General features: G+C 39.4%; 1 protein-coding gene across 6 annotated transcripts in view; it reads left to right on the top strand.

Moving 5' to 3' along the window:
* LOC121017112 (schlafen family member 5-like) overlaps window positions 1-13,415 on the top strand; it is a 21,291-nt gene extending 7,876 nt beyond the window's left edge. For 3 of the 6 annotated variants that reach the window (XM_040455194.1, XM_040455196.1, XM_040455193.1), the window contains 4 exons: window positions 4,626-5,664; window positions 7,140-7,265; window positions 11,423-12,143; window positions 12,313-13,415. In XM_040455194.1, coding sequence (XP_040311128.1) covers window positions 4,653-5,664; window positions 7,140-7,265; window positions 11,423-12,143; window positions 12,313-13,120 — 2,667 coding nt within the window. In that variant the 5' untranslated portion in view covers window positions 4,626-4,652 and the 3' untranslated portion in view covers window positions 13,121-13,415. Of the gene's footprint in view, window positions 1-3,128; window positions 3,171-4,625; window positions 5,665-7,139; window positions 7,266-8,827; window positions 9,082-11,422; window positions 12,144-12,312 lie in introns of those variants that run through there. The other 3 variants (XM_040455195.1, XM_040455197.1, XM_040455198.1) reach the window with 3 other exon arrangements.
* The last annotated feature ends 697 nt before the right edge of the window (window positions 13,416-14,112 follow it).

Raw genomic sequence — 14,112 nt, 5'->3', positions numbered from 1 at the left:
GAAAGAAAGAAAGAAAGAAAGAAAGAAAGAAAGAAAGAAAGAAAGAAAGAAAGAAAGAAAGATATGTAGAGAATCTTAACCTCGATCCCCTGACCCTGGGATCATGACCTGAGCTGAAATCAAGAGTTGGACACTCAACCAACTGAGCCACGCAGGTGCCTCTACATTTAACTTTTTAAAGACTCTTCAAACTGCTTTTCACAATGACTGCTTCCTTTTTACATTCCAGCAGCAGTGTTATGTGATTCCTGTTTCTCTACCTCCTCACCAATACTTGTTATTTTCCTTCTATCATCATCATCATCATCATCATCATCATCATCATCACCACCACCACCACCACCACCACCACCATCCTGATAGGTGTGAAGTGGTATCTCATTGTGGTTTGGGTTTGTGTGTGCCTAATTACTAATGGTTGAGCATCTTTTCATATGCTTATTGGCAATTTGTAAATCTTCTTTGGAGAAACATCTATTCAAGTCCTTTGTCCATTTAAAAAATTGGATTGTCTTTTTGTTAACTTAATTTTTGAAAAACATTTTCACTGGGTATAGAACTCTAGGTTCATAGTTTGTTTTTCTTTCACTGGTTTAAAGACGTTTATCCATTATCTTGTTTTGTTTCTGAAAAAGAACAAAACAAAACAACAACAACAACAAAATCCTAATGTCATCCTTTGTCCTTCTGTGTGTGTAATGTATCTTTTTCCTCTGGTTGCTTTAAAGATTTTTCTCGTAATCATTGGTTTTGGTCAATTAAATGAAGATGCACTTTGGTATTGTTTTCTTTGTATTTTTAGTGCTTGGAGCTTGTTGAATATTGTGGATCTTGATCTTAATTTTTTACAAGTTACACCAAATTTGGAAAATTTTCAGCCATTTTTTCTTTAAAAATGTTTTTCTTATTTTAGAGAGGAGAGTGATCTAGTCCCTGGTACTCTATTCTGTCTGGGAGTGGGAGTCTCATGTGTGTAGTTTTGAGACTCATAGTTTCATAAGACATAATAAGAAAATCAGTGGCCTCTTACCCTCTACTCTGCCCCCTTTTTCTGCTCTCTAGGCATCCTCTTGCCTCTTTGGCTTTTTTGTTCAGGATTACTTATATATTTCTAAACAACATGCTTATGTTTACACACCTCCCCCCCCCCCACCTTAAATGCTGTCTGTTTCTGGAGATAATGACCTCCCTCCTCCACATTTCACTACCCCTTTTCTCCCTACATCCTGCCAGTATGATTACGTCATCATTTCCAGTCAGAACAATATTCAGAGTTGATAATATTATGACTGTCGTTTTGTTTATAGCTATGCCATGTAATCAGTTACAGGTATGGTTTTTGATACTAGTTTTCATTTTGTTCTTAGAGTTATTGTCTTATATTTGTATTTACATGTTTTCCCAAGTCCCTATTACTAATTCAGCCCCAAACTCTCTACCTCTTCAGCTGACTAACACATGAAGCATCCCATTGGTTGTATAGTGTCCATCCACTGAAGCCTGACGGCATCTTGTTCCCATTTTGGATAGTGATCCTCTAGGCCTGCCCCACAGCTGTCGTTCTGGGGTCCCATCCAGAGGATTGTGTTGGCTTCTTTTTTTTTAATTTAAATTTTAGTTAGTCAGCATACAGTGCAATATTGGTTTCCGGGGTAGAATTCATCACTTTACATACAACATGCAGTGCTCATCACAGGTGCCCTGCTTAATCTCCATCACCCATCTAGCCCATCTCCTACTCATCTGCCTCCATTAACCCTCAGTTTGTTCTCTACAGTTAAGGGTCTCTTGTGGTTTGTTTCTCTCTCTTCTCTTCCCCTCCTTCCCATATGTTCTTCTGTTTTTTTCCTTAAATTCCACATCTGAGGGAAATCATAGGTATTTGTCTTTCAATGATTGACTTATTTCACTTAGCGTAATACATTCTAGCTCCATCTACGACATTGCAAATGGCAAGAGTTCATTCTTTTTGATGGCTGAGTAATATTCCATTACATATATGTATACATATACATATATATTTAAAATTTTTTTTACTGTTTATTCATTTTTTTGATAGAGACAGAGAGTGAGTGAGGAAGGGGAAGAGAGAGAGGGAGACAGAATCTGAAGCAAGCTCCAGCCTCTGAACTAACAGCACAGAGCCCGACATGGGGCTTGAACTCATGGACCATGAGATCATGACCTGAGCTGAAGTCGGACACAACCGACTGAGCCACCCAGGCGCCCCTATATATATATATATATCTTCTTAATCCGTTCATCAGCTGATGGACATTTGGGCTCTCTCCATAGTTTGGCTATTGTTGATCATATTGCTGTAAACATTGGGGTGCATGTAGCCCTTCAAATCTGTATTTTTGTATCCTTTGGGTAAATACCTAATAGTGCAATTGCTGGATCATAGGGTAGTTCTATATTTAGTTTCTTGAGGAAACTCCCTACTGTTCTCCAGTGTGGCTGCACTAGTTTGCATTGCTACCAACAGTGCAAGAGGGTTCCCCTTTCTCCACATCCTCGCCAACACCTGTTGTATCTTGTTAATTTTAGTCATTCTGACAGGAGTGAGTTGCTATCTCATCATGGTTTTGATTTGTATTTCCCTGATGATGTTTCCCTGATGATGAGTGATGTTGAGCATCTTTTCATGTGTCTGTTAGCCATCTGTGTGTCTTCTTTGGAAAAAGGTCTATTCAGGTCTTCTGCCCATTTCTTAACTGGGGTTGTTTGTATTTTGGGGGTTGGGTTTGATAAGTTCTTTACAGATTTTGAGTACTAACCGTTTATCAGGTATGTCATTTGTAAATTTCTTATCCCATTTGGTAGGCTGCCTTTTAGTTTTGTTGATTGTTTCCTTCGCTGTGCAGAAGCTTTTTATCTTGGTGAAATCCTGATAGTTCATGTTTGGTTTTGTCGCCCTTATCTCCAGCAATGTGTCTAGTAAGAAGATGCTACAGTTGTGGTCGAAGACGTTGCTGCCTGTGTTCTCCTCTAGAGTTTTTATGTTTTCCTGTTTCACATTTAGGACTTTCATCCATTTTTAATTTATTTTTGTTTATGGTGTAAGAAGTTTCATTCTACTGCATGCTGCCATCCAATTTTCCCAGCACCATTTGTTGCAGAGATTGTCTTTTTTTTTCCATTGGATATTCTTTCCTGCTTTCTCGAAGGTGAGTTGACCATATAGTTGTGGGTTCATTTCTGGGTTTTCTATTCTGTTCCATTAATCTATGTGTCTGTTTTTGTGCCAGTACCATACTGTCTTGATGACTATAGCTTTGCAGTACAGCTTGAAATCCAGAATCGTGATACCTCCAGCTTTAATTTTCTTTTTCAGGATTGCTTTGGCTATTTGGGGTCTTTTGTGGTTCCATACAAATTTTAGGACTTTTTGTTCTAGCTCTATGAAAAATGCTGTTGGTATTTGGATAGGGACTGCATTAAATGTGTAGATTACTTTGGGTAGTATAGACATTTTCACAATGTTTGTTCTTCCAATCCATGAGCATGGATTACTTTTCCATTTCTTTGTGTCCCCTTCAAATTCTTTCATTAGTGTTCTATAGTTTTCAGAGTATGGATTGTGTTTTCTTCTCTCTCTCGGGTTCTGTCTTTGGTTTCCTGCAACCTGTTTTTAAGGAAGGAAGCTGGATGAGGAGATAGCAGGACATCTTTGTTCACAAAGAACTGTCTTTTGATGGAGACCTGTGTATGTGTGAGTTGGTCTAGTCACTCCTTCTTTTTACTCAACTGCTACCAAAGAGTTAAAGATAAGCAGCTGCAGAAATGTTCATCCCTCACACTGCCCTTCCATCATGAGGTGTGGTTGTCAAGATGGTGTGTGCACACTTTCACTCAGCTTTACCTCTCCTGAGATTCCCTGTTGTCACTTAAAGTTTAGGAAATGCCAAAAGCCCACCTCAACCTGCCAGCTGGGTTGATCCAAACAGTCAATAATTTGTCCGTTTCTAATAAATTATGTATGTGTGTGTATATGTATATACTTACATATATGTATATACTTACACATATGTATATACTTACATATGTATATACTTATATATGTATATGTATATACTTACATATATGTAAAATTTACATATATATATATATATATGTAAGTTTTCATGAGATGAGAACTTCTTGAACAAGGGAAAGCTTAAAGATCTGTTGAATAGCAACAATCCAAGAATAGCCCAGTCTCAGTGAGAGGAGAAGGAGCACCGAGAAAATCAATACACATCAGCACACCCCGGGGACACCACTGACAGTGAAAACTTTCTGGTTGCATTGCAGCCCCCGTCCTCATGTATCTTTGCACAATTTCTGCTTTTCTGCAGGTGATCTGGGAGACTTTGCCACTCAGAGATTATGGCACAAACAGTTACTAAAATCACAGCATCAAAATAGGCTCTTGATCATTTCTCAGTGGCAGTGGGCTTCCAGTAGACTTAGCTCCTCCCCTTGGCCTCTGCACTTATTTCATGCACGAAAGTGGCTTCAAACTCTGTGTGCATAAATGAAGTGACCAACTTCAGAAGAGTGGCCTCAAAGTGTCAGTTTTCCCACCTCCCCTATGCTTGTCCTCTTCTAATCGTTCTGTCTTCCTGTTTCTTATATTTCAGGGTAGGAAAAGGACCTGTGCTGAGAAGATGAGTCTCAAGGTTGAATTGGAAACAAACTTTGCCGAATGTGTCTTAAATGCAGGAAAGATCATCCTTGGGGATACACAAAGGAAAGAAATGAATCCTGAATTGTGGAAAAAACAGAGGAAAAACATCTTGAAAGCAATATGTGCTCTGCTGAATTCTGGTGGCGGAGTGGTCAAGGCTGAGATTGAGAACAAAGACTACAATTATGAAATCCATGGAGTAGGCCTGACGATGCCTTCAATTTTTAAAGACTATTTAGATGAGATGCAGCAGGGAGAAGTCTTTTTGATTTTTGTGAGATCCTGGAACGCAGATGCCTCTGGTGTACGAATCGCTACCTTGTGCTCCAATTTGTACTATAGATACAGAGCATCTACTGATGTCATGGATTCTAAGGAAGCATTGGCATTCCTCAAAGGCAAAACTCAGACTCTTAGGAATACTGATTCCAGTTCATTAAGTCCACACAAAGTTCAGGTTGGTGTGCGAAACGAGTATAACATAAGGGCCTCAGCTGCTGCTGTATTCGCTAGAACTCAGCTTCAGTACCTAGAAAAGCTCAACTTTACTAATTCCCTCCATGTTGAATTTAAAATGTTCTCAACAGAGGAGTCACAGTGCTTTCACGAGAGTCTCCCCAGTTGTGTTTCTGCATTTGCAAACACTGAAGGAGGGTATATATTTTTTGGTGTGCATGATGAGACCCATGAAGTCATTGGATGTGAAAAGGACAAAATAGATTTTGACATGTTGAAGGCTTGTATTGATTCCTGTATTAGGAATCTCCCTGTCCATCATTTCTGTACACAGAAGCATGAGATAAAATATGCTGTCAAATTCCTTGAAGTACACAATCAGGGGACCCTCCATGGATATGTCTGTGCAGTCAAGGTGGAACAATTTTGCTGTGCAGTGTTTTCCAAGATGCCCAGTTCCTGGCAGGTGAAGGACAATTGTGTGAAACAGCTGGACACGAAGCAATGGATAGCTTGGATGATGGAAGCCGACCCAGGTCAGGGAGCAGAATCCACAATGATTATAATGTTCATTTGGGGGGACAGAAGGGGAGAGGTGAGGAGGGAGGAACTAGGGTATTATTTCAAGATCTAGGCAAAGAAAAGCACTGTCTTAATTGCACATGCCTGATTTGTGATTTCCGATAGATACAGTTGGTAGGTCACTGCACTTCACTCCCTCTGCCTATCTTGAATACCCTGCATTCAGCAAAAAGATGTTGCCCTGGGCTAATAGACCTACTAGAGGTTGGTGCAGGGTGCTGTCTGACCTAGTAATTTTTATTTTCACTCCCTTTCTTGTGTTCATTTTGTTTTTTCAACGTTTATTTATTTTTGGGACAGAGACAGAGCATGAACGGGGGAGGGGCAGAGAGAGAGGGAGACACAGAATCGGAAACAGGCTCCAGGCTCTGAGCCATCAGCCCAGAGCCCGACGCGGGGCTTGAACTCACGGACCGTGAGATCGTGACCTGGCTGAAGTTGGACGCTTAACCGACTGCGCCACCCAGGCGCCCCACTTGTGTTCATTTTGAAGTCTCTTCTTTACCTTTCTGAATATGAACTCCTTTATTCAGGAAATTCTTTTTCACATGCACATATGTGTCATCTTTAACCCAACCGTCACTTTTCCCTGCCTTTCCGTTCTTGGTCCCTGGAATAAATATTCTCCCTTTCTCATCGCCCCTCTTCCATTCTGAACCCAAACACAACTAGTCCGTGGCTAGCTCTCTCCTTTCCTACTTTTCCTTTTCAAAGTGAACATGTGCTACTCACCAAGAATGATAAGCCAGAGTAGTATTGGTGATGTACATCCCACTTGGAAAAAGAAAGTCCAAGATGAAATGAGACAAAATAAATTAATGGAAACATCTTCAAAAGTCCACAAAAATAAAGAACATTTCAGAGTCTTCTCAGAAATATGTATCCATTGAACTTTATTCCTTCTTTTTAAAAAATTTTTATTTATTTATTTTGAGAGGGATAGAGAGAGCACATGAGCGGGGGAGAGAGGTGAGGTGGGGGGGAGAGAGAGAGAGAGAGAGAGAGAGAGAGAGAGAGAGAGAATCTCAAGCAGGCTCCATGCTCAGTGTGAAGCCTAATGTGGGGCTCAATCTCATGACCATGAGATCATGGCCTGAGTCGAAATCAAGAGTTGGATGCTTAACCAGCTGAGTCACCCAGCACCCCAAACCTTATATACTTTCTAATTGTATTTTTAAAATGTAAGCATTCTAAAAAATAAAACATGAGTTTCAATAGAATACAATTAAATGAAAACTATTGCTCCATGTAGTACCTCACCCTGCCCAAGATATCAGTAAACTTTCTTGAGTTGACTCAGAATGTATACACAAGGATCTGTGGGCCAAGGCTTTGGGTTCTAAGACAAAGTGAAAGACTACAACACAGCTTAGCTATAATTTGGAGTCTGCATTTTTGCATATTGAACTGTTACTTCTTACTTCCTAAGATCTTTCCAGATTTTCTGAGATGGTCCTTGCATTGAGTTTGTCATCCACTACACCCCGCAGCAGGACTGTGTGCACTCATAAGAATTTTGAATGTCTGGAAGCACAGCAAAAACGTTACTTTCCAGGTAATTCATGTCTGGTTGCTTTGGAGCATGTTGGTTGTTCATTCATATGAAAAAAACCCTGGACTCCTATTTATATTATAGAAAAAAAATCAATTCCAGAAGGTTTAAGGACTTAAATATCAGAAACAAACCCTTGAAACTTTAGTAGATGTACACAAATAATTTTGCATCATTGAGGTAGGACAGGATTTCCTACACTAGACCTAAAAATATTAACCTTAAACAAGAAGATTGATAAATTTCACCACACTAAAATTAAGAACTTATGTTACTCAAAAGATACCTTAAAGAGAGTGAAAGAATCCATGACAAACTTGAAGAAGATTATGAAATCCATGCAGTTGACAAAGAACTGGTATCAAGAATATATAAAGAATTTACAAAACTTGTTAAAAGCACAAACCACCTCGTAGACAAATACACAGTAGTTATAAAGATGTATTTCTCCGAAAAGGAAACACGCATGTCCAATAAACTTAGGAAGGGCTGTTCAAGCTATCGGGATGAGTGAAACGTACTTCAAAACCACAAGTAGATACCATCCTACACTATTTAATTGAAATAACAGATGTTGGAGATGTTCTGGGTAATCAGAATCTTTTTTTTTTTTTTTTAGCGAGATACAGAAAGAACGTGAGGGGGGAGAAGAGCAAAGGGAGAGAGAGAATCCCAAGCAGGCTCCATGCTCAGCACATAGCCCAATGCGGGGCTCAGTCCCACCACCCTGGGATCATGACCCAAGCAGAAATCAAGAGTTGGATGCTCAACCAATTGAGACACTCCAGCGCCCCTAAGCAGAATTTTTGTACATTGCTGCTATGAATTAAATTGGGTTAATCCCTTTAGACTAAATTGGTCATTTGGATATTATACCAGTCAGTAACTTTTTCTAGTTTCTAGGGAAGCATGTGTACATATGCATCAAGAGATGTCTAAAATTGGAGAGATCCCCGTGACTGCTCTAGGTTACTATTCGTACTGTAGTATATTCACCTAGTGGAATACTATTCAGCAGTGAAAATGAATGTACTACAAATATATGCAAGCATAAGGCTGAGTCTGAGTGACATAAGTATGTCTTGTCATGACTTTACTCATAGATTTACCCAATTCTTTTATTGATTGTGTAGTGTTTCGTAGTATTCCTAAACATAGATGTTACTAATTTTAGCTGCTTTTATTGTAAAATGTACTATACGTACAGAAAGTACGTTGGGTGTAGAGATTACTTAACTAAATTTAAACTTTAAAAAAGAATAATTAGTACGCAGCAAAACCTATGTAACCACCACCTAGGTCAAAAAATAGAACTTTGCAAACTACCCTGCTACCACTTCTTTAACCAGTCCTTTCTTTGATGGAATTTTATATGACACCTAATTTTTTTCTATTTTCAACAATGCTACAATATACATTTTTCTAAAAATGCCTTGAGGTGTTCCTTAAAGATAAATTCCAAGTAGTAACAATTGCTGGTACCCTTCGGTGAACGTTGCCAAATCGTAATTCAAAACATAGACCAGAATCCCCTAAATGGTATTATCATGGCATTCCTCTTCTAGAAGAAGCTTGGAATCATTTTGTTCCACCTAAAAGAAAAGGACACGTGGAGATTATTTTGATGGCAACCACATGAAATTGATAAATGACTTTGGGAAGAATTGTCATTTTTACAACAGTGAATTTCCTCATAGGTGAACATGGGATGTTTGGCCATTTATTAAAGTCTTCTTTTACTATATTTCATCAAACCCAAGGAAACAATATTGTATTATTATTTTATTTACCACGAATAAAGAAAATATTGACAATTAAATTAGAAGATGTATCTTGATTTCAGAGATATTAAAGTACACTTATAATCAGTGAAATAGGTTACATCTCTTGATTGTTTTGGTTTTATCTGTATTGTTGCTATATATGTCAAATTTTATTCCTAAAATGATAAGTCAGCCAGAGAAAGACAAATACTATATGACTTCACTCCTATGTGGAATTTAAGCAAGAAAGCAAACAGAAAAAAAAGAGGCAAACCAAAAAACAGACTCTTAACTATAGAGAACAAACTGGTGACTATGAGAGGGGAGGGGTGGAGGATGGGTGGAATAGGTGATGGGCGTTAAGAGTCACTTATCATGATGAGCATTGAGTAATGTATAGAATTGCGAAATCACTGTATTGCACACCCAAAACTAGTGTAATACTATATTCTAACTACCCTAGAATTAAAAAGTTTAAATTTATTACTAGAAGGAGATCCTTATATGATAATAATTTCTGATTGTGAATTGCTGGCATTTAGGAAAGCTCTTAGCTTTAAAATATACATTATACATTTCCAAACATTTTACTTAATAATCGTATTAATGTAAAACCAAAGGTAGTTTTGAACTAACCTTTCCTATATTTATATATTATTCCTTTACTTAGTTGAAATCGTTGCTCAATAATTTGAAAATGATGTTAAATTAAAATAGGAGGAGGAGGAGGAGGAGCCCTTAGTTTAGTCCATTGTATAGAAAATAACTTTAGTATTTGTCTGAGCCCAGACCAATGGTACTGGCGTGTCCAGATTACTTCCTGGATACTTGATGTACCACAGCTATCTTAAACTGAACATTTCCAAAATCAGTCTTCCATGCTGACAATCTTCTACTTGTTCTGTATATTCTGAATATTAATCTGTATGAAGTATTCTTTTTCTGCCATTTCTTCCACATTGTGTCTATGAATTGGAGAGTCCATACTCCATCCAGCCAATCACAGAAATCTGGATTCATGCTTGTGTCTTCCATCTACCCTGAATTTAAAATTTAAATTTTGTGTTTATTTTTTTCCTGGGGAGAAGGTCCATAGATTTTGTTAGAGTCCCGATTTGGGCTTGTGATGCCAAAAGTTTCAAGAACCCTTTTTATACATATAAAACACCTAAATCTCTTTAAAAAAAATACTTATAAAAATTAATTTTTAAAATTTACATATATAAAATGGGCTTTTTTCTTAAAGAATTCTAAAGGTTTTTAAAGGTATAGATTCATGTAACCACCACCAGAGTAAAGACACAGAATAGTTCCATCACCCAAAAAAGGCCCCTTCATTCTGCCCCTTTGTGGTCAGAATTCTCCAATCCCTAACCCTTAGCAGCCGTTGATCAATTTTTCATCCCTATAATTTTGCCTTTCACAAAATGTCATGTAGGACACCTCATATAGTTTATAACCAATGATAGGTGTTTCTTCCTGATTTATGGAGACATAATTGGCATATAACATCATCTATATAAGGTATACAGCATGGGTTTTTCCCCCCTATTTTTAAAAAAATCTTTCATTTTTTAAAGTAATCTCTACACCCCACACGAGGCTCAAACTCACACCCCCAAGATCGAGTTGCATGCTCCACCACCTGAGCCAGCTGGGAGCCCCCAAAATGATTTTTTTTCAAACCTGTACATAATTACACAATGATGACCACAATAAAGTTAGCTAACATACCCATCACTTCACATAATTACCATACGTGTGTGTGTGTGTGTGTGTGTGTGTGTGTGTGTGTGTGTGTGTGTGTTGAGAACATCTACGTTCTCTCTTAGCAACTTTCACATATATCACACAGTATTGTTAACCCTAGTCAGCGTTGCCAGGTGCTAAGATGGCACCATAAGGCCTTTTTCTCCATCCTCATTTCCTCCTTTGTGCCTTTCACTTTAGACATCACAACACAAACTTCTTGGAGGTGCTTGCATGAGTTTCTTTTCTTGTGCTTTACTCATGAGTCCCCTGTTGCCTATCTCTCCATTCTCGCATCCTTCAGAGGGCTAACTCACAGCCATCCCTTAAGCAGCTCCGGTGTCTCCTTCTTCAGAAAGACTTCCACATTTTCTTTTTTCCTGAGGGCTCCCTCTCCTTGATGATTGCATAATGCTCTGTGCACTTCTTGCCCATTGCATTTACCACTTTGTATAATTATTGTTTGTCTCTGTTATGCCAGTCACTTATCATCTCCATTGGACTGGGAATTGTTTTATTTCCTATCACTAATGCATCCTTATGCTGACACGTGGTTGGGCCCAAATGTGGATTGAATCTATTACTGATAATGATGATTCTAGCTTGTTTGCAGATTCTCGAATTTATTCCAATTCTTTTCCTGTTTAGTATTACCAGACAGAATGGTGTATACACCAGAAAGCGTCTACAAGGAGCTGTTCTCAACACATAAAGGACTCAAAAACTTAATAAATAAGGAAATGCGCTCTTTCTCTCAAGGAATATTGATATTCTCTCGAAGCTGGGCTGTGGACGTGGGTCTGCAAGAGAAGCAGGGAGTCATCTGCGATGCTCTTCTGCTTTCCCAGAACAACACCCCACGCCTCTACACTATCCTCAGAGAGTGGGACCCAAGCTGGAAGGGCTACTCTAGGAAAGTCGCCCGCGTCTTAAAACAGACGCTGGTGAACACAGGTGGCTACACTGGGAAATTGTGTGTCACTCCCTTGATCTTCCTACTGAATCCTGATAATACAGCAACGACTCTTCATGATTTGGATTTGCAAATTTACCCCAACTCCTATAACCTTAGGACCACCCAGCACATGGAAGCTCTGTTACGGTCCCTTGTGATAGTCTTGCTCAGATTCCGATCTTTCTTAAGTGAAGATCTGGGCTCTGAGGTTTTCAGCCTCCTCACAGATAAACAGTATGAGTTGCTTTCAAAGAACATTCGCATGACTAGAGAACTGTTTGTTCATGGCTTACCTGGATCAGGGAAGACCATCCTGGCTCTTAGGATAATGGAGAAGATCAGGAATGTGTTTCACTGTCAACCAGATGATATTCTTTACATCTGTGAAAATCAGCCTCTGAAGAATTTTGTGAGGTATGCAGCCTAACTATAATGATTTTTTAAAAATAATTTTGGCTGGTGTGGTTTTAAGTTTGCATGTGAAAAGTCATATTGTAATGACTAGGTCCAGATATGTTTAAGAGTATAATTGGCTTCCTTTGTTTGAGTGGGGTAACTTGACTGTGTTTCTCTACATTTTCAGCCAGAGACATGTCTGCCAGGCAGTGACCCGGAAAACCTTCATGAAAAATGACTTCCAAAAGATTAAGCACATCATCATCGATGAAGCTCAGAATTTTCGCACTGAGGATGGAGACTGGTATGAGAAGGCAAAAGCCATCACTCAGAGAAAAAAGGATTGCCCAGGAATTCTCTGGATCTTTCTAGACTACTTTCAGACTACCCACTTGAGCTGCAGTGGCCTCCCTGCTCTCACAGCCCAGTATCCAAGAGAAGAGCTCACCAGAGTGATCCGTAATGCAGATCCAATAGCCAAATACCTACAAGAAGTAATGCAGGAAGTCAGAGAAAATCCTCCATGTAACATCCCGCCTGCGTCCCTGGAGATGGTTCATAAAGCTGAATGGGCTCAGGGTATTCCGGGCTACGTGGAGATTATGGAGTACTTGGACATGGAAGATATGGTGTTCCAAGTAGCAAAGAAATGCCACTTTCTCTTTAGGAATGGTTATTCTCCCAAGGACATTGCTGTGCTTTTCAGCAAAGCAAGTGAAGTGGAAATATATAAAGACAAGCTTCTAAGAGCAATGAGGAAAAGAAATACATCTCAGCTCGATGGGGAATCTGATCTTTTAGTACAGATCCAAGATGCATCGGATATCATGGCCAATCACATCGTGTTGGACAGTGTCCGTCGATTTTCAGGCCTGGAAAGAAACATCGTGTTTGGGTTCAACCTAACAGCTGAGCCAGATATTTTCCATAATCTTCTGCTCTGTCTGGCTTCCAGGGCAAAGAAACATCTCTATATTCTGAAGGTTCCTATTTGACAGGAAGATCCCAGGCTAAGAAACAATTAGGTAGCTCTCATCTCTAGTTAACCATGAAACTATTTGATCTAAACATTGAATTGTCGAGTATTTTATGAGCACTCACTCTGAGCCATGTACTCTCCTAGGTGCTGGGGATCAGGGGTAGGGTATCAAACTAGGCAGACAAGATTTCTTCTTTAGGGCAGAGGTAAATCACAGACAAGTAAACAAATACAAGTACAAGACATTTCAGATAGGGGCACCTGGTTGGCTCAGTCAGTTAAGTTTCCAACTGTTGATTTTGGCTCAGGTCATGTTGTCATTGTTTGTGAGATGGAGCCCTCCTGTCAGGCTCCATGATGACAGCACAGAGCCTGCTTGAGATTCTCTCTCTCCCTCTCTCTGCCCCTACCTCATGTTCGCTCTCCCTACTCCTCTCTTTCAAAATAAATAAGTAAATATAAAAAAAGAAATTTCAGGGGCGCCTGGGTGGCGTAGTCGGTTAAGCGTCCGACTTCAGCCAGGTCACGATCTCGCGGTCCGTGAGTTCGAGCCCCGCGTCAGGCTCGCATCAGGCTCTGGGCTGATGGCTCAGAGCCTGCAGCCTGTTTCTGATTCTGTGTCTCCCTCTCTCTCTGCCCCTCCCCCGTTCATGCTCTGTCTCTCTCTGTCCCAAAAATAAATAATAAAAACGTTGAAAAAAAAATTAAAAAAAAAAAAAGAAATTTCAGATAGTAATTAGAGTCATCAGAATAGTAATTAGAGGGCCCTGAGATGCAGACATTGTGTGTGTGTGTGTGTGTGTGTGTGTGTGTGTGTGTGTGTGTGTGAACACGTAGGCAGGTATAGAGGGAAGAGCTGGTTATTCATGGTGGCTGAGGAAGCACTCAATGAGGGAAGGAGTCACAGGAATATCTTTGAGCCGTATGTGCCAGGCAGACTCAGATATTGTGACTTAAAAAAAAATATTTTCACTATTTTCAATACAGCAATGGTGCAGAAATGCTTGA

This window comes from Herpailurus yagouaroundi, unplaced genomic scaffold (assembly GCF_014898765.1).
Source record: "Herpailurus yagouaroundi ecotype Mexico unplaced genomic scaffold, PumYag 215, whole genome shotgun sequence".
Lineage (NCBI taxonomy): Eukaryota > Metazoa > Chordata > Mammalia > Carnivora > Felidae > Herpailurus > Herpailurus yagouaroundi.
This window is presented reverse-complemented; position numbering and strand designations above follow the sequence as displayed.